This window comes from Fundulus heteroclitus, chromosome 19, assembly GCF_011125445.2.
Source record: "Fundulus heteroclitus isolate FHET01 chromosome 19, MU-UCD_Fhet_4.1, whole genome shotgun sequence".
NCBI classification, from domain to species: domain Eukaryota; kingdom Metazoa; phylum Chordata; class Actinopteri; order Cyprinodontiformes; family Fundulidae; genus Fundulus; species Fundulus heteroclitus.
Window position 1 is genome coordinate 7,194,147 of NC_046379.1, and position 20,491 is coordinate 7,214,637.

The 20,491-nt window shown below is 41.5% G+C and overlaps 2 protein-coding genes across 2 annotated transcripts in view; one reads left to right on the forward strand and one right to left on the reverse strand.

The window, feature by feature from the left end:
• tacc3 (transforming, acidic coiled-coil containing protein 3) overlaps window positions 1–2,612 on the forward strand; it is a 9,173-nt gene extending 6,561 nt beyond the window's left edge. Inside the window, exons 10-17 of the mRNA XM_036150930.1 lie at window positions 626–755; window positions 794–919; window positions 1,033–1,100; window positions 1,625–1,668; window positions 1,775–1,935; window positions 2,016–2,122; window positions 2,203–2,323; window positions 2,416–2,612. Coding sequence (XP_036006823.1) covers window positions 626–755; window positions 794–919; window positions 1,033–1,100; window positions 1,625–1,668; window positions 1,775–1,935; window positions 2,016–2,122; window positions 2,203–2,323; window positions 2,416–2,481 — 823 coding nt within the window. The 3' untranslated portion in view covers window positions 2,482–2,612. The remainder of the gene's footprint in view (window positions 1–625; window positions 756–793; window positions 920–1,032; window positions 1,101–1,624; window positions 1,669–1,774; window positions 1,936–2,015; window positions 2,123–2,202; window positions 2,324–2,415) is intronic.
• A 3,906-nt stretch (window positions 2,613–6,518) lies between these two features.
• Window positions 6,519–20,491, reverse strand: part of LOC105927685 (fibroblast growth factor receptor-like 1) — a 47,009-nt gene continuing 33,036 nt past the window's right edge. Inside the window, exons 4-7 of the mRNA XM_012864583.3 lie at window positions 15,352–15,420; window positions 12,781–13,065; window positions 10,418–10,771; window positions 6,519–7,690 (exon numbers count right to left, since the gene is read on the reverse strand). Of these exons, the coding sequence (XP_012720037.2) occupies window positions 7,251–7,690; window positions 10,418–10,771; window positions 12,781–13,065; window positions 15,352–15,420 (1,148 nt within the window). The 3' untranslated portion in view covers window positions 6,519–7,250. The remainder of the gene's footprint in view (window positions 7,691–10,417; window positions 10,772–12,780; window positions 13,066–15,351; window positions 15,421–20,491) is intronic.

Sequence of the window (20,491 nt, forward strand, 5' to 3'; positions counted from 1 at the left end):
ACGTACTTCCTATTATTAAAAATAAACAAAGACTTTACTAACTGAGAAAAAAACAAAAGTGTAAAATGGCAAAATAACTAATACCAGTCTGACTAGTTTCTGTTCTGATCAACTGTTCTCTGCAGTTAAATGCTTATTACCATCTTCTGCTTTTCTCTCTGACATTTGCAGAGTTAAGTTCTGCCAAAATATCAGAGGTCTTTAACTTATGCGAGTGAAGTTTTTCCTTTCAGCTTTCAAGAAAGTCAGGATTTTGATGAATAGGAGCACACACCATGTTGTGCTTTAAGGGTGCCTGTAGTTTAAAAAAAATAGGCAAAATTGTTTTTTCTTTCTGAATTTTAATGCTGGAAAGTGTGAAATGGGAGTTTTATTCCAGATTTGGTCAAATATAACTTGTTTAATTCTCTGCACTTCTCTTTGCTCTCATAAACAAGTGTATAGAAGCCTGATGATGCTAATAATACTGATCTCTCCTTAGCAAATCTAGCTCATCAGGAGCAAAAACTATTAAATGAACATGCGGTAGTTGATAATTGGAGTAATTTTGGTTTAGTTTCTGCTCTGAACATCTTGTGCCTCATTCAGTTCCTCTTTAAACGTGAACATCGTCTCTTCCTCATAGGCTCAATGATGCAGAGACAGAGTCAACTAAAGGGCCACAAAATGATGTCATCAATCTGGTGGAGGATGCAGCGGCCCCCGTGAGTCTCAGCCTGAATCCGTCGAGCAGTTTGATGTTGGACCTCCTGACTGGTTTTCATCACGCTCGTTTCTCTCTCTCTCTCTCCAGCCTCCGATCCTACAGAGTCTGGTCCCTCCGTTTCCAGAAACTGCAGATGTCGAAGAGGCCATCATTGATGTGCTGAAGTACAGCCAGAAGGACATGGATGCAGCCATCTCCAGGGTGCAGGCCGAGGTATGCAGGACCATTGGACGCCTTCTTATGTAGCTCGCTCTGATTTTAAATCTCTTTAACGAGTGAAAACAGAACCAAAGGCGATAAAAGTTATTCCAATCTTTCTCAAACAGGCCAGCGTGAAAGAGGAGCAGTGGAGTGCCAAGTTTAAAAAGCTGCAAGATGACGGTCAAGAAATGAGGTGAGCTCTGAGTCTGGAGTCTGTTTTCATTTCCAGGCATGGATGAGTGTGGAAAACATTTACGTTGCCATCTTAGTTCCTTGTTAGGAACTAATAACTTGTTGAGTAAAATAAATATATATTTCTAAACAAATAGTTTCTTGCGTTGGTTTATTAATTTTTGTTTTTAATCATTTTTATCTTTGAATTGCATCATTCTAATATTTTTGGGGGTTTTTTATATACATTTTCTGGGTCAAACATGACATAAATGTGAAATTATTTCAGTTCCACCCTTTATTTTACTTTTTTTTTTTTTTTTTTATGTTAACATTTCAAGAAACTAACTGAAAAAAAAATCCTTGTTATAGGAAAATAAGTTTGGATTTGACAACTCGTAATTGTTACAGATTTTAAAGTAGAGCTTCCTGTATTGGCTAAATAAATGGTGCTCCTTAAGCTTTATAGAACATGATAGTAAAACTAAATATCTGCTCTTTAAATGTCATGTAAAATATTTATTCATCATATTTCACTTCTCACAGGAAAGTAATTGCAGAATTTGAGCTGTTAATTGCAAACATGAATGGTGAGTTAATAAGCGGCACATTTGATTGATTGCTTTGGTTTTTCTTTTCGGTTTAAATCCTAAAAGCATTTTATTTTATTTTATTTTTTTATCTTTAATGAATCAGCCAATCAAGAGAAGGAGAGGGAGGAGGCCAAGAATAATCTCAGCAAGGTTCTGGCGGAGAAGGAGCAGGTGTCCAGCGACCTGAACTCCATGGAGAGATCGTTCGGCGACCTGTTTAAGAGACTCGAAAAGTACAAGGAAGTAGTGGAGGGCTACAAAAAGGTACGTTTCTGTTAGAAGTCCTTGACTAGCACCGTGATGTTTATAACTAAATATAAAAAGATTCTCTCTGCACCCGTCAGAACGAGGAGACGCTGAAGGCCTGCGCACAGGACTACCTGGCGAGGATAAAAAAGGGGGAGCAACGCTACCAGATGCTGAAGACTCACGCCGAGGAGAAAATTAACCTGTAAGACACTAAACCATGAACCTAGATTTAGGTTTTTTTGTTTTTAAGTCTAGAGACTAAGATTGACTTCTCATCTTCAGGGCTAATGAAGAAATTGCGGATGTGCGAAACAAATATAAGGCGGAGCTTTCGGCTCTTCAGGCACAACTGCGGCGGGAGCAGCTGAAGATTCAGTCGTTGGAGAAGAGCCTGGATCAGAAGGTTAGAGCTCGTCTTAGTGAAACGACGGACACTAAGTGTGGAGAATATAACGGCTTTGTGTGAATTTATTCGTGGTACGTTTTGTGTTTCAGGGAAAAGAGGTGGAAGAGCTCACCAAGCTCTGCGATGAGCTGATATCCAAAGTCCAAAAAGGATGAGCTCCTCTGTAAATAATACTAATTGTCTCTCCTTTTGCTCTGACGGTCCTTTTTATTGTAGTTTGTTTCTGTTTCAGTGTTTCTATTAACTGTGTAATAAAGATCCTTTACTAGTTTTATTGATAATTCCATTTAAAGACTCTTTTCTTGGGGTGTTACCACTAGAGGGCAGTATTTGGCTTAAAAGTAACCAGTGTCTGTGAGCTTTTGGACCATTAGTTATGGATGCGCTGTAACATTAGAGCATTGTTATAGTTTGCTGTGGTCTCCTGTCATCTGTCTGGAGCCAAGGCTCATCTCCACGCTGCGGTTCCTGCTGCTCAACGACACAAAGCTCCCCTTCTTTCCTCAGCAATCACAGGCTCCCGTCACATCACTCCCAGAGCGGGACAATGCACTTCCTACACGGTGAAAGGAAATCCTACCTAGATTGGACCTGAATGAGGCGGGGGGGTACGAGTCACTTAACTGTGGGGGGGGTGATGTTGGGTCGGTGTAGTCTTGCAGGGACACATCAGTCATCTAAAGAGCCACCGTGAGACTGCGCTCGGTGTCTCTACATTATCTGGTCAGGCTTTTTATCAGAGCTGCTCTGTTTCTGAGCCGGCTGCACTCTGTGTCACCCTCAGACACTCTAACCTGCTCAAAGGGGACGGGGGGGGGGAAGAGACCTCCCCCACTGCACCATAAACGATCTCATTCTGTAGTCCTCAACAAGATGAGCTGACTTTATAGGCAGAAAATTAAAGGTTTGTAACGGTATTTATTTAAGTTCATTTTAAAAAATTATTGCTCATAGATGAAGGAAAACACCAAATTCTTGTTTGTATGAAAATTACAATATTACACAAAACCAACTAAAGGGATTTTTCACATGAAAATGTTACCATCCTGCAGCTTTTTAGATGCATCCCTTCAACACACCTGAATAAAATGACTTATCAGGGTTTGCAGGTAACCAGTCTGCTGGTGAGGGAATCTGATTCAGCTATATTGGAGCAGGGTTGTGTCCATAAGTTGCAGGATAGTTAATCTCAGGGACTGGACTTTGAAAAAAAAACCCAAAAAAAACAACCTTTATTGCTCTGACCTTGACCTAGTCAACCATGCCAAGGTCAGTGTTGTATCTAAGCATGGTAAGGGAAAGGTGCACCCCTGAGAGGACTGACCACTCAGGGGGTTGGAAGAGATTCACGACGAGTGGACTGCAAGAGTTTTCCCATTTCCTTTTGGAAATCAAAGGCACAGAATCCCCGTTGCTTGAAGTCCAGCACAAACTTAAAACAGTCAGTAATTATTTGGGAAGCCCTGGCGTCATCTGGTGCTTTTCTGCTATCTTCATCAAGTTCAAAGTCAGCAAGCCATGCAAAATGAGTCACAACCCAATTCTGAGTGCATCAACGAAAACTGCCCGGTGTTTAAAAAAAATAATAAAAATTCTAACTGTGCGTAAAGTGGGCAGAGCCATGTAGAGTCTGGCATGCAGTGATCAAAAGAACCACAAATTCTGCTCAATGCTGGAAAATCCTGCAGGAGAAAGTCCAGCCGTCATCATGTAACCCTAAAAGTTTGGAGTGGCCTAGTCAAAGTCTGAAATGCTACAGGTCGATCATACAAAAAAATAAATAAAAACCCTCTAAAATGGCTGACTTGAAATAAAATTTAGGACTGACTGCTGGATGGATGTTGGGTTCAGGGTGTGGTAACGTTTACACACGTTACTTAGGATGTCCTTGGCTGATGTTAATGTGTTTAGCGGTCTGCAAGATTTAAGTGTTGACAAAAATGCAGAAATTAAAGAAATCTGTAAGGGGGCAAATACTTTTAGGATTAACTTTTTTTTATATATATTACATTTTTTGAATACGTATCAGCATATATACAGAATTTTGAAAGAAAAATTGGGATTTTGTAAAAAAAAAAAAAAAAGGTGAAAAGTGCACGGTACACAGGTGGGTTCTCTCCAGGTACTCCAGCTTCCTCCCACAGTCCAAAAACATGACTGTTAAGTTAATTGGTCTCTAAATTGCCCCTCGGATGTGAATGCATGGCTGCGCCACATGTTGCCCTGTGATGTTCTGGCGTGACTGTTATTTCTGGTCATTTAATCAAAAATATCATGTATTGGATTGTCAAATATTTTAAAACAAGATTGTCAATACTGAAAAATGACATATACAAAGAACCTACATGTTGGCATACATTGGATTAAAATGATGGATTCAACAGGCGTAATACACAAACAGTATACTTTATTATTATTATTACATAGATATGAAAAATGCCTTACTCTGAAAAATAAACCTTTGATACATTTTTAAGAAAATAAATTAAATATTCTGACTACAGCTTAATAAACTGTTGTTGGATAAAGAGGTGGTCTCTGCTGGTTCATCCCAACATGCTAAAGACTAATAATGGGAACCTACAGAAAGAAAGTTAAATAATACGGTTACAGAGGACCAGAACGGTTTGCAGTGCCTTGCAAAAAGTATTCACCCCCCATCCCACCCTGTTTGAGTTTTCCCTGTTTTGTTGCTTCACAACCTGGAATTAAAGCGGATTGTTAGAGTTTGCACCATTTCACTTAGAGAACATGCATAGAACTTTAAAGATGTATTTTTTTATGGGGAAGCAAACAACAGATCAGTCAGGACTTTCTTTTTGCAGCAATTCCAGCTGCAAGTAGCTTTGGATCAGCCTCTCTGAGCGCACCACGTCTGGCCTTCAAGTTCAAATCTAGTACCAGAGCACCTTCCTCCATACGTTTAGAGTCGCCCACATGCCTTTACACTGAGATGGGACTATTTTCTGGTCACTCTTCTATAAAGCTCAGTTTTATGGAGCGTACGGCTTATTGTGGTCCTATGGACTGATCCTCCATCTTTGTTCTGCCTCTCTGATAAATGCCCTCCTGGTCTGGTCTATGGGTTTCTGGTTGGCGGTCCTCTCTGCTTTGCATTTGAAGATGATGGATCTGATTGAGCTACAGGAATAATCAAAGATTTGGATATTTTGTTCTAACCCCACCCTGACTTGTACTTCTCGACAATTTTGTCCCTGACTTGTTTGGAGCTCTCCTTGGTCTTCAGGGAGCGATGCCTCCTGCTTAGTGGTGCTGCAGCCTCTCTCAGAAAAAAGGTGTGTTTACTCCGACAGGTCATGTGACACTTAGATTGTACACAGGTGGACTTCATTTTACTAATTATGGGACTTTTGAAGGTGTTTGGTTACAGCAGAAAACCTTTCAGGGGCTTCATTGCAAAGGGGGAGGATCCATACCCACGTGTCTGCCAACTCTCATGTTTTCTTTTATTTCTTTTTTCAGTTAACATCTTTTCATTTCACTTCATCAATTTAGACCATTTTGTGCAGTATAGAGTGAATTTTCTTCCATAATTAATACAAGTAAAGAACACTTTTTATATATAAAAAAAAAAAACAAGCAAAAAAAAACATGTTTTGTAAATGGAAATTAGGAAAAAAATGCAATGCAAAAATTATATTTTGCGAGACTCTTAAACATAAAAAAGGTTTTGAGTAACTTTGGTGTTTTCTCAGATTTTATTTTTTTCAAGATGAAAAAAAAAAAATCATGTTTTTTTTTTTCAATTTTATTTTTCAAATTTTATTTTTTCACATTTTTTGCAGACTTTATATTTTCACATTTTTATTTTCAGATCTCCTTTTCACATAGTTTTATAAATTACATTCAAATTCAAATTGCGTTTTATAGATCACATTCTCTTAATTTTTTTTCCGCTCTTGACGCGCAAAGATTGACCAATGAAAATGTTGCTAACATTTATGCAGACCAATAGAAATGCGTCTTTGCTCCTCGCTCCAGAGGAAAGCTGAAGCCCCAGAAGTGAAGAGAATCTGTAAAAAGGCAATTTAAAAATAATGCAATTCATAAAACTCAGTCTGATTTGAAAAAATTAAATTTGTAAAAATAATTAAATATGAAAAAAATGTTTAAATGTTTCTTTGATCAAATAAAATTTGAGAAAACAGCAAAGATAGTCTCAAAACCTTTTTTTGATGAAGTTTTTCAAAGTTTATTATTATTTTTTTTCCATTTACAAAACGTCTTTGTTTGCAACAATAATGGAACAAAGCTCACTCCATAGAGCAGATCCATCACATAAATTAAGATAACATTTTTGTTAAATTACAGGTTGGAATGTAGCAAAATAGGTAAAATTAAAGTGGGGGGGGGGGGGCGGGGGAATACTTTTGCAAGGAACTGTACGTAGGGGGTGGGAACACAATCCGTCCACCCTTGCAGTCTTTGGGAGCATCTGGATGCCATGAAGAGCTACCAGTCTGTTCAAAGGAACAGAGGAGGGGGATGGAGGCGGCAGCGTAGTGGTCAGCATTCCTAACAACTGCATCTAAACACAGTGAAAACCTGAGTCAGTAAACCAGCTCTTCTATGAAGCTTTAGTACCATTTTTTTATCTGCATCCTTGGTGTTCGCTGGCTCCAAGCCTCCGTCTAGGAAAACCCAGCTGAGGAACGTCTCTCAGGAGGATTACAGGAGGATTAAGCCGGACTCACGTCCTGTAAAAAAAAAACCCCAACAACCTTGCTTTTTGTCTTAAGTGCTCCACAAGGGTCATTATAAATGTTGCATTGAGCTTCTAAACGGTAAAAAAAAAGCACCAAAATGTGGAAGTTTCACTGGATGACACACTGGCCAGGGTCAGCCGCACAGACTTGAGTTTTCCAAGCAATCGTCCTGGAGGAAGGATCCACAAACGCTGAGGCTAACACTGAAAATGAATGTGCTGGTGCTGGTGCACCTTCCCGTCCACGTGGGAGTGGGTGTGCGTGTGGATGTCCGTGTAGAGCTTGGGGTAGATCTTCGGCGGCACGCTGGGTCCGGCCTGGCTGAGGAGGAGCTGCTGCTGCTGGGCCAGGTACTCCTCGTAGTTCGTGGGGCTCAGGCAGTCCTTGTCGGCGCCGGAGGAGCTGGACGACGGAGCGGGGCACGCCCGCTCCCTCTCTCGATACGACTGGGAGCGGTGGGAGCTCTGCAGCGGCTGCTGGGCCGGCGAGCTGGGGGGCGGGCAGTGCTTCCTGCTCTGGCAGAACCACAGCAGCACCGTGGCGAAGATGAAGACTATTCCAGCAGGGATGCCGATGATGACGGGCCAGGGGAGGGAGCTGGTGCTGGTTGCCAGCGGGGAGACGGGGGGCTTCGTGCCTGCAACGAGAGGAGAGACAAATAAGGGAAGATTTCACCTTGTTTTTTACCCTAAAAATAATAAACGTTTCATGAAATGATAGATATTGGGTACGATACACTGCAAAAAGGGAAGCAAAAGTAAGTCAAATTTTCTTGAAATTAATGCATTTTTCCTTGATTTAAGCATGTAAATAAGACTATTTGCCAATGGAGTTAGTGTTTTGACCCCTACAATAAGATAATTAGATATACTGCCCTTGAAATAAGATGATAGAGATGAAATATTCACATTTTAAGTGCAAAAATCTTATTCCATTGGCAAATAGTCTTATTTACCTGCTTAAATCATGGAAAAATACATTAATTTCAAGAAAATTTGACTTACTTTTAGGTCCCTTTTTGTAGTGTACACGTGTGGCAAAGCTCGGTTATTTCTGAAAAAGGCAGCAGCTACAAGTAAATCCCATTAAATATATATAAAAAAGGCAGTTTATTTCTGTACTCTGAAGGTGGAACTCATCAATCCTACATATTCATTAAACACAAAGGGATTTATCTTAAGCTTTTATACGTGTTTATTTCGATGGCTTACAGCTAATAAAAACACAACATTTGGTTATTCAGAACTGCTGACCGGCCGTTTTCCAGCACTGCAAAAACGGATCTAAAAATAAGTAAAATGTTCTTAAAATTTGTGTTTTTGTCCTAGATTTGAGCAGGTAAATAAGATTATCAGCCAATGTAATGAGTATTTTGGCCCCTAAAATAAGATAATTAGACCTGCGCTTGAAATAAGATGATGGAGATGAATTGTTCCTATTTTATGTGCAAAAAAACTTATTCTATTGGCAGATCATCTTATTTACCTGCTCAATTCAAGGAAAAATACATAAATTTTAAGAATATTTTACTTATTTTTAGTTGCGTTTTTGCAGTGAGATCTTTGAGGTAGGAAGGATCCTAATCTTTAGCTTCCTCCACCGATTCGCCATCAGATTCAAATCCCTCCAGCCAGGAAAAAAAAAAAAACATGGCAAAATCAGATGTTTATTTTGAACCTAAATCTGGTGGAGGTGTGAATCATTTTGGGTTTAACTGTAAACAAAAGAAGTAAATTGTAGGACCTCAGCTGCTTTAACATGGAAGGAAACCCAAAATGACCGTAGCAATGGGTGAAAGGAGAACCAAAATGGCAAAGACTCATAAATCAGATCTGGAGGGATAAAAACAGGCTCTAGTTACCCGTAGTTACTAAAGTCACAATGTTTGCAGCAGAGGCTACGATTTTTTAATTTGCCAAAGAAGAGACTGACCGGCACGAAGAGAAAAGGAGCAAACAGGCTGTTTGTGACCGTAGATCTGACTGTAGACACTGGAAAAATAGAACTAAAATAAGAAAATTCTTCTTGAAATGAAAGTATTTTTCCTTGATTTGAGCAGGTAAATAGGACTATTTGCCAATAGAATGAGATTTTTGCACTTAAAATAGGATCAGTTCATCTCCATCATCGTATTTCAAGTGCAGTATATCTAATTATCTTATTTTAGAGGTAAAAATACTCATTCCATTGGCAAATAATCTTATTTACCTGCTCAAATCAAGGGCAAATACATTAATTTTAAGAAAATTTTGCTTGTTTTCAGTTCTCTTTTTCCAGTGGATCAGTGGTTCACAGACAAGATAAAATTCCTTTTTTCAGGTCTGACACATTTTTCTTACACCGTTTCATTTGGATATTTAGAAAAAGCTAAAATATACAAGGTCTTGGGAGTTATTTTAAAATTTTGCATTTGATACATAACTCTATATATTTTTGAGTCACAGCTTTGATGTTGTCTTTGCTATGGATCTTCAATTTAGAAAGTCATAAAAAATAAGGAAAAGCCGTCGCTTGACAAAGGTGAGTCCAAACCTTTGACTGGTAGTGTAAATGTTTTGGACTTTTTAAATGTATTTAGCATGTATAGAAATAAAAGCTGCTACAAATGTTTGGAGCTTTACTCCCTTTTTTGACAAACCGCTCATATTTTGAACACAATACAGGACTGTCTCAGAAAATTAGAATATTGTGATAAAGTTCTTCATTTTCTGTAATGCAATTAAAAAACATGAAATGTCATGTTTTTTTGAGATAGGAATTTTGAGTTTTCTTCAGCTGTACGCTATAATCAGCGATATTAAAACAATAAAAGGCGTGCGATATTTCAGTTGATTTGTAATGAATCCAGAATGTATGACATTTCATGTTTTTTAATTGCATTACAGAAAATAAAGAACTTTATCACAATATTCTAATTTTCTGAGACAGTCCTGTAGAAGAAAACTCTGATTCAAATGCATCTATCACTGCAAAAAGGGAACTAAAAGTAAGTAACATTTTCTTGAAATTAGTATAATTTCCTTGATTTGAACAGCTGACTAACACTATTTGCCAATGGAATGAGTATTTTTATCCCTAAAATAAGATAACTAGACATTCTGCACTTGAAATAAGACGATGGAGATGAATTGTTCTTATATTAAGTGCAAAAATCTTATTCCATTGGCAAATAGTCGTATTCACCTGCTCAAATCAAGGAAAAATACAGAATTTGCACTTATTTTGAGTTCCCTTTTTGCAGCGTACTCAATATATGATATATAACGGACTAATGGAACAAATTCACCTTTCAGGATTGTTCCAACCCACTGATAACTTTCACAACCCTGGTTTCTCCTCAGGGCGGTCGCTGTGAGGCTCTCACCTGGCAGCACGGTCAGGAAGGCGCTGCGGAAGCTGTAGCCCATGGTGTTGGCGCCCAGGCAGACGTACATGCCGGCGTCGTCCTCCTTGGCGCGGCTGATGAGCAGCTTGTTGAGGTAGGAGCCGTCGGGCCTGGACCACACCTCCCCCAGGGGCAGCACCACGAACTTGTGGTCCCCCACCTCGATGGTGGAGTTGTACCGGCCTTCCTCGTTGGACTCTATGCGCTTCAGCCACTGGATGACCGGCTTCACGTCGCTCCGCACTTTGCACTGGAGCGACGTGGTGCCGCCGTAGTCCACCGTGGTGTTGACGGGATGCGTCCCCGTCAGAACCGGCTTGGAGCTCGTCCTTTCTGCACAGGCGTGACGAGAGGGAAACCGTCAGAAACGCGTTTTGGCGCCTCTGCAGATAGAAGCTAAGCATCCAAACGCAGCCTAAAGGGAGGGGCCTGTAGCTGTGAGAGAGGCGGGAACACCACATGTAACACTAGAAGTATGTGTGATTAGTTTCCTCTCTGCGCTCCTGGTTGTACAGCACACGTTTCTCAGGGGGCTGGAGGGGGGGGGTCTGGCAGACAGCTGGGCTTTAATCTGCTCCAGATTGGCTGCTGGACGGTCTCTGAGCTGACGGTCGCCTCCCTGCAGAACCAGCGGGGGCACCGGCCCTCGCTCTCTGCTTCCTCAATGTGCTTCTCATGTACATAATTGCTGAGCAGCAGCCAGACCCGCTGATCGCAATCTGGCTGCAGGAGAGGAAGGACGCTTTGTCTTCGGGACCAAACATGCGATGACGCCGATTTGAGTCCATTTCCTGCAGCCACGGCGCTTCGCAAAAAAAAGCATTCACGCCAGGATTGCAAAGCAGAGTTAGGTTATAAAACAACATCCCACGCTTTGCTCTGCTCGATCTACAAGCTGAACACGGAGAGAGTAAACCGGCCACCTAAACCGAGAGGTGCGATAACCAGAGAAGCAGCCAGGGAGCCCTTTTCGAACTCTGGGGGAGCTGCTGAGATCCACAGCTCATGTGGATTTGTTTCCAAGGGCATTTATCAGTTGTGTACGCCGCAAAATCTAGCTTTCATGGGAAAGTGGGAGGAACACGGCCATTGTTGAAAGAAAGCCAGAAGAAGCCGTCCGTGAGGCAGACACCCCGTCTACTTTTAAGACTAATCTTAAAACGTTCCTTTTTCATAAAGCTTCTAGTTAGAGTGGCTCATGTTACCCTGAGCTATCTCTGTAGTTATGCTGCTATAGGCTTAGGCTACTGGAGGACATCAGGGTCTATTTCTCTCATTCTGCTGAGTTCTCCTACTGCTCTCCAATTTGCATTGTTTGTTGTTATTTCAGCTTTTAACTTTTTGTTCTTCATACACTGCAAAAAGGGAACTAAAAGTAAGTACAAATTTCTTGAAATAAGTGTATTTTTCTGTGATTTGAGGAGCTACATAAGAATATTTGCCAATGGAATGAGTATTTTTACCCCTAAAATAAGATAATCAGACATACTGCACTTGAAATAAGATGATGGAGATGAATTGTTCTTATTTTAAGTGCGTAAATCTTATTCCATTGGCAAATAGTCTTATTTGCCTGCTCTAATCAAGGAAAAATACACTGATTTCAAGATAATTTCACTCAATTCTAGTTCCCTGTTTGCAGTGTAGAAGGTACACCTGGTCTGGCGTTCTGCTAGCTGTGACATCATCCAGGGAGGCAGATCATCCTCTATTACAATCTAACATAGAAAGTACTCCTGGGTCAATGTGAGCTTCTGTGCTTTCTGTGTCTCTGCTCTGTCTTCTCTAAGCCCCAGTGGGTGGAGGCAGATGAGCGTTCACACTGAGCCTGGTTCTGGTTCTGCTGGAGGTTTTCCTCCCTGTTAAAGGGGAGTTTTCCTCTCCACTGTCGCTTCATGCATGCTCAGTATGAGGAATTGCTACAAAGCCATCAACAATGCAGACGACTGTCCACTGTGGCTCTACGCTCTTTCAGGAGGAGTGAATGCTGCTTGGAGAGACTTGATGCAACCTGCTGGGTTTCCTTAGAGAGGAAACTTTCTGACCAACCTGGAGGATTTGATTGAATTTTGACTTTGGAAAGAGCCTTGAGATGACATGTGTGGTGAATCAGCGCTATATGAATAAAATTTAATTGAACTGAATTGAAGAAGCCCTGTTTGTAGTTTGGTACATTAGCAAACACAGGTGCTCTGGTAATATGAAACGAAAACTGAAGTTTCTGGCCAACACCACCCTGAACCTTCATCCCTTTGGTGAAATACGTCAGTGGGAATGATTCTACTGTGGAAATGCTTTTCTCCAGCAGGGACGAACCCAGCCAGCTTTGCAGAGATACTCACGGATGACTTCCACCTTGTACGTGGCGTTGATCTCCCCCGCTCGGTTGGAGACCCTGCAGGTGTATCTGCCGCTGTGCTCCGGCACCACGTTCTTCAGACTCAGAGTCCACTTCCTCTGGCGGCCCTCGCCGACCTCCCGCTCTGTCAGGGGCCTGTCGTCCTTCAGCCACACGATGTCCGGTCGGGGGCTCCCGCCGGCGGCACACTTGAGGCGCACGGTGCTGCCCACGGGACACGCTATCACCCTCCTCCTCATCTTTTCAGGCTGCGTGAAGCGAGGACGAGCTTTCAAGAAGACACACAGGAAAGCTTTACTTTGGATATCAGAGGATTGTAAGGATACATTTTAGTCACAAAGGGCACATTCTGATTGTTGTCTGTAACCGAGCTGTAAGTATTTCTTTTAAACCGATAAACTGTTACTGGGCTATTAAAAAAAAAAAAAGAAATCCTGACACTGTGCTGTTCATTCATTGTGTTTTACTGGGACTTCATGAGAGACCAACAGAAAGTAATCCGTCTTTGTGAAGTGGAAGGTAAACGATGCATGGTTTTCATCATCTTTCACTAATAAAAATCTAAAAAAAGTGAGCCTTTTTATTCAGCTCATCTGCGTCAGGACCAAATTTCGCCGTAGGTACGTCTGCATGTGTTTTAGGGGTATGTGTCCACCAGCTTTTCCCACCTGCAGGCCAGGAATTTTTGCCCTGCCGCCTTTTATGATGATGGGATGGAGAGGGTCCGTCCCTCAGCATCAGTTTTCAAGTCTTGCTGCAGATTTTCCATGGCATTTAAGAGTGGACTTTGACTAGGCCCTTATAACACATGAATATGCTGCTTTCCAAACCCTTTCATTGCAGTTCTGGTTGTGTGGTTCTCCTGGGAGGTGATCCTCCGCCCCGGTTTCAGGTCTTCTGCCGCCTCTTGCAGTTTTTCTTCCTGCGTTGAGCGCCGTACATCTTCCAATTAGCCAGATTTCCTGCCCCAGCATCGTCGCAGCATGATGCTGCCACCACTGTGTTTCATCATGGCAATGGTGCATTCAAGGTGATATACAGGGTTAACTTTGCATGTAGGACAGAAAAAGTATAATTTTTACCGGAGCTACGTATTCTGCAGAAGCAGGACTTTTGGATTTAAAACAACAACAACGGTTTTCTTCTTGCCACTTTTCTATAAAGACCAAATTATAGAAGGGAAAGATAGTTGTCATGTATCTGCAGCTCCTCCAGAGTTACCACGGGCATCCTCATTGCTTCTTTGATTGATGCTTTGCTCCCCCCGGCACTTCCGTTATATCAGACGTCCATGTCTTGGCAGGTCTGCAGGCGGTCCATCCTCTCTCCATGCTCAGATGATGAATCAAACGGAGCTCCGTAGGATGTTCAAAGCTTGGGATATTGTTTTATCACCTAATCCCGTTTAAGGCTTCTCCACAGCGTTCTCCCCGACCTGAATGCTCTGTTCCTTGGTCTTCATGAAGCTGTTTGCTCACTAGCAAACCTCTGAGGCCTCCACAGAACAGCTGGATTTATACTCAGATTAATTATAGACAGGCGGACTTTATTTACTAATTTAGCTTAATTCTGGAGGCAGTTGGCTACATTTTTTTTTTTTTTGGTTGGGGGGTATCTGAGTAGAAGTCTGCACAGTTTTTTATTTGGTTAAAAAAAAAAGAAAACTGTGCATAATGTTCCTTAAACTTCACAAGTATGCACCACTCCTATGTTGATCTATGACCTAAAGCCTCGATACAACTTGTTAAGGCAAGGCAAGGCAAATTTATCTGTATAACACATTTTACTACAGAGACAATGCAAAGTGCTTTACATGATTAAAATTTAAGAAAATAAAACACAATAAAAGCAAGTTGAAATAAAATGTAGAAACAAAATAAAACATGGGAGAATAGAAACTAAAAGCAAATATTAAAAACAGTTTGACTATAAACTAATTATGTTTAAAACAGTTTAACTAGAACAGTCAAAGACAATCCTAAACAAATGTGTTTTAATCTTGATTTAAAGGAACTCAGGCTTTCCGCACTTTTACAGTTTTCTGTAAAGTTTGTTCCAGATCAGTGGAGCATAGGAACTAAATGCTGCTTCTCCACTGCAAAAAGGGAACTAAAAGTAAGAAACATTTTCTTGAAATGAGTGTTTTTGTCCTTGATTTGAGCAGCTAAATAAGATCATCTGCCAATGGGATGAGTATTTTGACCCCTAAAATGAGATAATTAGACATACTGCACTTCAAAAAAGCTGATGGAGATGAGTTGTTCCTATTTTAAGTGCAAAAATCTTATTCCATTGGCAGATAAGAATATTTACCTGCTCAAATCAAGGACAAATTCACTCGTTTCAAGAAGATTTTACTTAAATTTATTTCCCTTTTTGCAGTGTCCATGTCTGGTTCTGGTTCTGCAGAGCAGGCTGGAGCCAGAAGACCTGAGTGGTCTGGAGGGTTGATGCACCTGATAACAAGTTTAAAGTTTGTGGTCGGACCATGAAGGGTGTGAATACATCTGAAAGGCGGCAGAATTTGTTGAAAGCGGGATGTTGGACTTCTTACCCAGTTTGTCCCCACCCGGTTCGGGTTCTGCTCCGTTAGCTGGTCCTGCGTTCCCAGAACGAGAGTCATCTGCAGACACAGGGGGACAGAAATCAGTCAGCACATGACTACACGGGCAGGGAAAGGACTTTAAAGCTTTGCAAAGTGGTACATTAATTTCTGACCCTGTTACCGTCACAGCAAACCGTTTTAAAGGCGCTCAGAGCGGCTTCAGAGTTAATCGTGGCGTCTCAGCTGCAGTTGGAAGTAATACGATCGTTTTTTTTTTTTTTTTTCACATTTTCTGTTATTAAGCCCTGTTAGAGCAGACAGCTGTGGATCTTAAGTCGCTGGCTGACATCATGCAGCCGAGCTAAGACCGGGGGCTTAAATTAATCATAACGAGTGAAACCCAATCGACACTTTGTGATGTGCGCCGAACTTTCGGGTGAAGAGTTGATGAGCGGGTCAGGCTGCAGACGGAGACACCAAGCAGAGGATTCCTCCAGTCTCAGCGTTTCTAACCGACGACCCCTTTTAGGATAAAAAAAAAAAAGGATTACTGGCACCAACAGATGTGCGGCGTTTGAATTACGACGGCGGCGAATGAATGGATTCATTGCTCCTGCGTTCGAACTGTTTCTACCTCCTGTGAGTGATTTTAGCGGCTGGCCGTGCTGCAGCCTCGTGCTGGATTCCTCCGCATACAGTCTGGCACGCTTGATTCCTTCTCCTGGTTTGATTGGGGCAGGTAAAGAGGCCAGATGTGACTTCTAACCCCGCCGTTCTGCCTCCTTCTGAGAACCCTGAAGCTGCTGGAGCTCTCCTGGGTTCTCCGGGTACAGGCCCTCCTTTGTTTGTCCCCTGCAGCACCGGTCCCAGCCATGATGTCATGGCTATTTGAAGGGGCTTTAACTGGCCAACGATAATAACCCACTCCAGCCTCCAATGGAAGAAATATTTCCCTCTTGCTCACTTGGGCTCTCCACATTCCTGCCGGTTCCTGAACCTCCCAATCCAAACAGATCCTGGCCCCGCACTGCCGGGTTTTTCTTTCTGACTTCTGTTTTTTTTTTTCTCTACTTCATAAATTTGTTTCCTCTCTGCTTTTTGGTCATTTTAGGGAACAATGGTGCTCTTTATGCATCTGAGCCGGCAAAGCTATCCTGTGCCACTATTGTTATTAGCACAATGTGGGCTCCACAAGAGCTGCAGAGGTGGGACGTTTAAGCACTGCAAAAAGGGAACTAAAAGTAAGTAAAAAATTCTTGAAATGAGTATATTTTTCCTTGATTTGAGGAGCTAAATAAGACTATTTGCCAATGGAATGAGATTTTTGCACTTAAAATAGGAACAATTCATCTCGAAAATAAGATAATTAGATATCCTGCACTTGAAATAAGACGATGGAGATGAATTGTTCCTATTTTAAGTGCAAAAATCTTAATCCGTTGGCAAATAGTCTTATTTAGCTCCTCAAATCAAGGAAAAATACAATGATTTCAAGGAAATTTCACTTACTTTTAGTTCCCTTTTTGCAGTGAGGGCAGACTTTTAGACTTGAGCCATTTCTGAAATTAATCTTAATCTTACCAAAAGCTGAAACCTGTTTTCAAACCAGCAAATTAAAATTACCAGCTCAAACAAATCAAAGTTCTTCCTCGTAGCAGCGATAAGATATCTTACCATGTGTTACACTGCAAAAAAGGGAACTAAAAGTAAGCAACATTTTCTTGAAATAAGTATATTTTCCCTGATTTGAGCAGCTAAATAAAGAATTAGTTTTTTTACCCCTAAAATAAGATAATTAGACATCCTGCTCTTCAAATAAGATGATGGAGATGAACTGTTCTTATTTTAAGTGCAAAAATCTTATTCCATTGGTGAATAGTCTTATCTAACTTTTCAAATCAAGGAAAAATACACTAATTTCAAGAAAATTTTACATACATTTAATTCCATTTTTGCAGTGTAATGTTCATAAACCATTCAGCATCACAATCCATCAAACGTAATCTCATACTTCACCAACTCAATCTGAAGGATGAATTCTTTACCAATCCAGGTTATGATCTTTATTACAAATTAACAAAGCTAAGACCTTTCTGCTTCTGATTTATTTATGCTCTAAGGTAATTAACCCTTATTAATCAAGAAAAAAATACTAATAGATAATTGAACATATAACTAATCAAACTATTTGTTATCTAATTTCTACTAATTAGAAATTAGATAACATGAAACTAACTCTGCTGATGACCTAACAGGGAAGAAAGGGGTGGAGAAAGAGGAATTTCAGTCTCCTGAACTCCTTTCTGAAGCCCATCTTCTTCCACAGCACCAGAACACACTGTTTCCTCAACTCAGGTCCGATTCCAGAGCTGCATTGTTTCCTCAGAAAACCAGCACAACACCAGGCCGCTGGTCCTGCTCACTCCCGTAGTCCTCATACTGCAAAAACAGAACTAAAAATAAGTAAAAATCCCTTGAAATTAGTGCATTTGTCCATGATTTGAGCAGGTAAATAAGATTATCTGCCAATGGAATGAGTATTTTGACCCCTAAAATAAGACAATTAGATATACTGCACTTGAAATAAAGATGATGGAGAAGAGTTGTTCCTATTTTAAGTGCAAAAATCTTATTCCATTGGCAAATCATCTTATTTATCTGCTCAAATCAAGGACAAATGCACTAATTTCATGGAACTTTTACTAATTTTTAGTTCCCTTTTTGCAGTGCAGTGTCCAGCGATCACATGGTGAAGGTGCAGTTAAAGCAGATGTAAAGGTCAGCTCTGAGGTGTTCACTGCAAAAAGGGAACTCAAAGTAAGTCAAATTTCTTGAAATCAGTGTATTTGTCCTTGGGTAAATAAGATTATCTGCCAATGGAATGTGTATTTTTACCCCTAAAATAAGATAATTAGATATAATGCACTGGAAATAACATGACTGAGAAGAGTTGTTCCTATTTTAAGGGCAAAAATCTTATTCCACCGGCAGATAATCTTATTTACCTGCTGAAATCAAGGACAGATACACTTATTTCAAGAAAATGTTACTTACTTTCAGTTCTCTTTTTGCAGTGATACGCCACAAGACTTGTGCATCCAAATGCAACTTAAGCGGAGGCTGAAGACTTTAAGTTTGTTAAAATGCAATCAGACTTTTTTTTTTTTCTCTCCCCCATCCAACTCAAACCCATTTATGATGTCCCTCCAGCGGCTGTGGTCTGACGCCATCCCTTCTCACTTCATTCACAAATCCAGCCACAGGAAACGGCTCTACCACACACGCTTGCTGCTGGCGGAGCCATCGAGGAAGGGCCGGAGAATATTTGGATCACAATGGGCTCCAGATGTGGTTTGGGGACGTGGTAACGTCCAGAGAGAGCTTGGTGCGGGCGGCTTTGCATCGTCCCCAAACAGCTACCACATGCGGTCAGCCAGACGAAGAGCTGCTGGCCTGCAAACATCTCCGGAGGGGAGTAAAAAAAAAAAAAAAGCTTCACCAGAGCCAGCAGGAGTGATAAGTGCTGCTGGAATCCTGCAGAATATCATCCATGCAGACATAAAACATCTTGTAAATGGTAATATGACAATCCCACACCAACGCGGGGAGAAAAACCTTCTGGGACTTGAGTTGCAGAGGACGCGGGAACCTTTGCATGCACTGGATGCAAGTCCTGGGGGGGGGGGGCTGATGGGGCCAGTTGTCAGGAGACCCCCTCCAAACACATCCCAAGCAGCCAGCTGGAGGGATTGAGGAGGCGCCGTGTTGCACTGGCGGACCAGATTCCTCAGATAGCTCCTGGGAGGACAGATGGGAAGAGGGAAATCTCTCCACCGCCACTGCAGAACATAACACCCCCCCCCCTCCCTTCGCCTCTCCTCACCATCCTCTTCCAGTTGCTTCTCTGCTGGTTCTGTTTGTAAAGGAATGCTCTTGAACTTCTTGAAGAGCTGCCAGGTTTTAGTCAGCCGCCCCCCCCCCCCCCCCTCTCTCCCTATCGTGACCGAATGCAGTTCTTCTCTTTGTGATCCAGTAAAAACAACAAACCGGCGTGATGGATGCTGCAGGCAGAGCTGCGCTGGGAGCCGGCCATCCCTCCTTTACACGACTTCAAACAAATAAAGTCCGCTCAGATCTTCTGGAGCAACAACACAGCAGCCGCGGCAGGTTAACAGCGGGCGGCTAAATTAATTAGCTGAGTCACCGTTAATGGAAAGTTTTGCTCATGATAATTGCTCCCCCCCCCCCTGTTTGGGCTTTATGAAGCTGACTTCAATCCTGGCAGTGTCCCGACAACAGGGCCCCGAAATTTGATTAAAACGCGCCCTTCCAGAAACAAGCGGCGAGGCGGCAGCCTGCCAGCAGCCACGGCGGGATGACGAACACGAGAGCAGAAACACAGGAGCACGTGTTCAGTCTGTGGATGTTTCTCCCCGGTCAGACGGGCCATCGCCACACGGGGATGAGGAGGAATTACAGCAGAGCGGATCAGGGTTAAGAGGAAAGAAAGCCAGAAAGCTTCAGCACAACTCCATGAAGGGCGAAAGCCCGCCGGGTAAACATCCGAGGAACTGAGCTTCTCAGAAAGTCTGCAGGTTCAATGTGTGATGCAGTTCTGCTCCCAAGAAAACTAAAGATCGGATGGAAGAGGCGTGCATGTGGTCGGGTCGGACAGATCTCCCCGCAGCCTCGCACTGCAAAATAGAACTAAAACATAAGAAAATCTTTCTTGAAATGAGAGTATTTTTACTTGATTTGAGCAGGTAATTAAGATTATTTGCCAATGGAATAAGATTTTTGCACTTAAAATTCATCTCCATCATCTTATTTCAAGTGCAGTATATCTAATTCTCTTTTTGCAGTGTGCCTCACGTTATCTGAACTGCTCGTTGTGCGGATTTGGTGCAGATGCAGACAAAAACAAATAAGTAAACACACTATAGAACAAGCACTTTGTTCTATAGTGTGTGGTGGATGTCCTCTATGATTTTTACAACAAATTAATCTGAGCGTGTTTGTATTTATATAGATTTTGAGTTTAAACTATATGATCTCATTGTGAAGCTGTCCACTGCAAAAACTGAACTAAAAATAAAAAATATAAAATAAAATAAAATTTTCTTAAAATTAGTGATTGATTTGAGCAGGT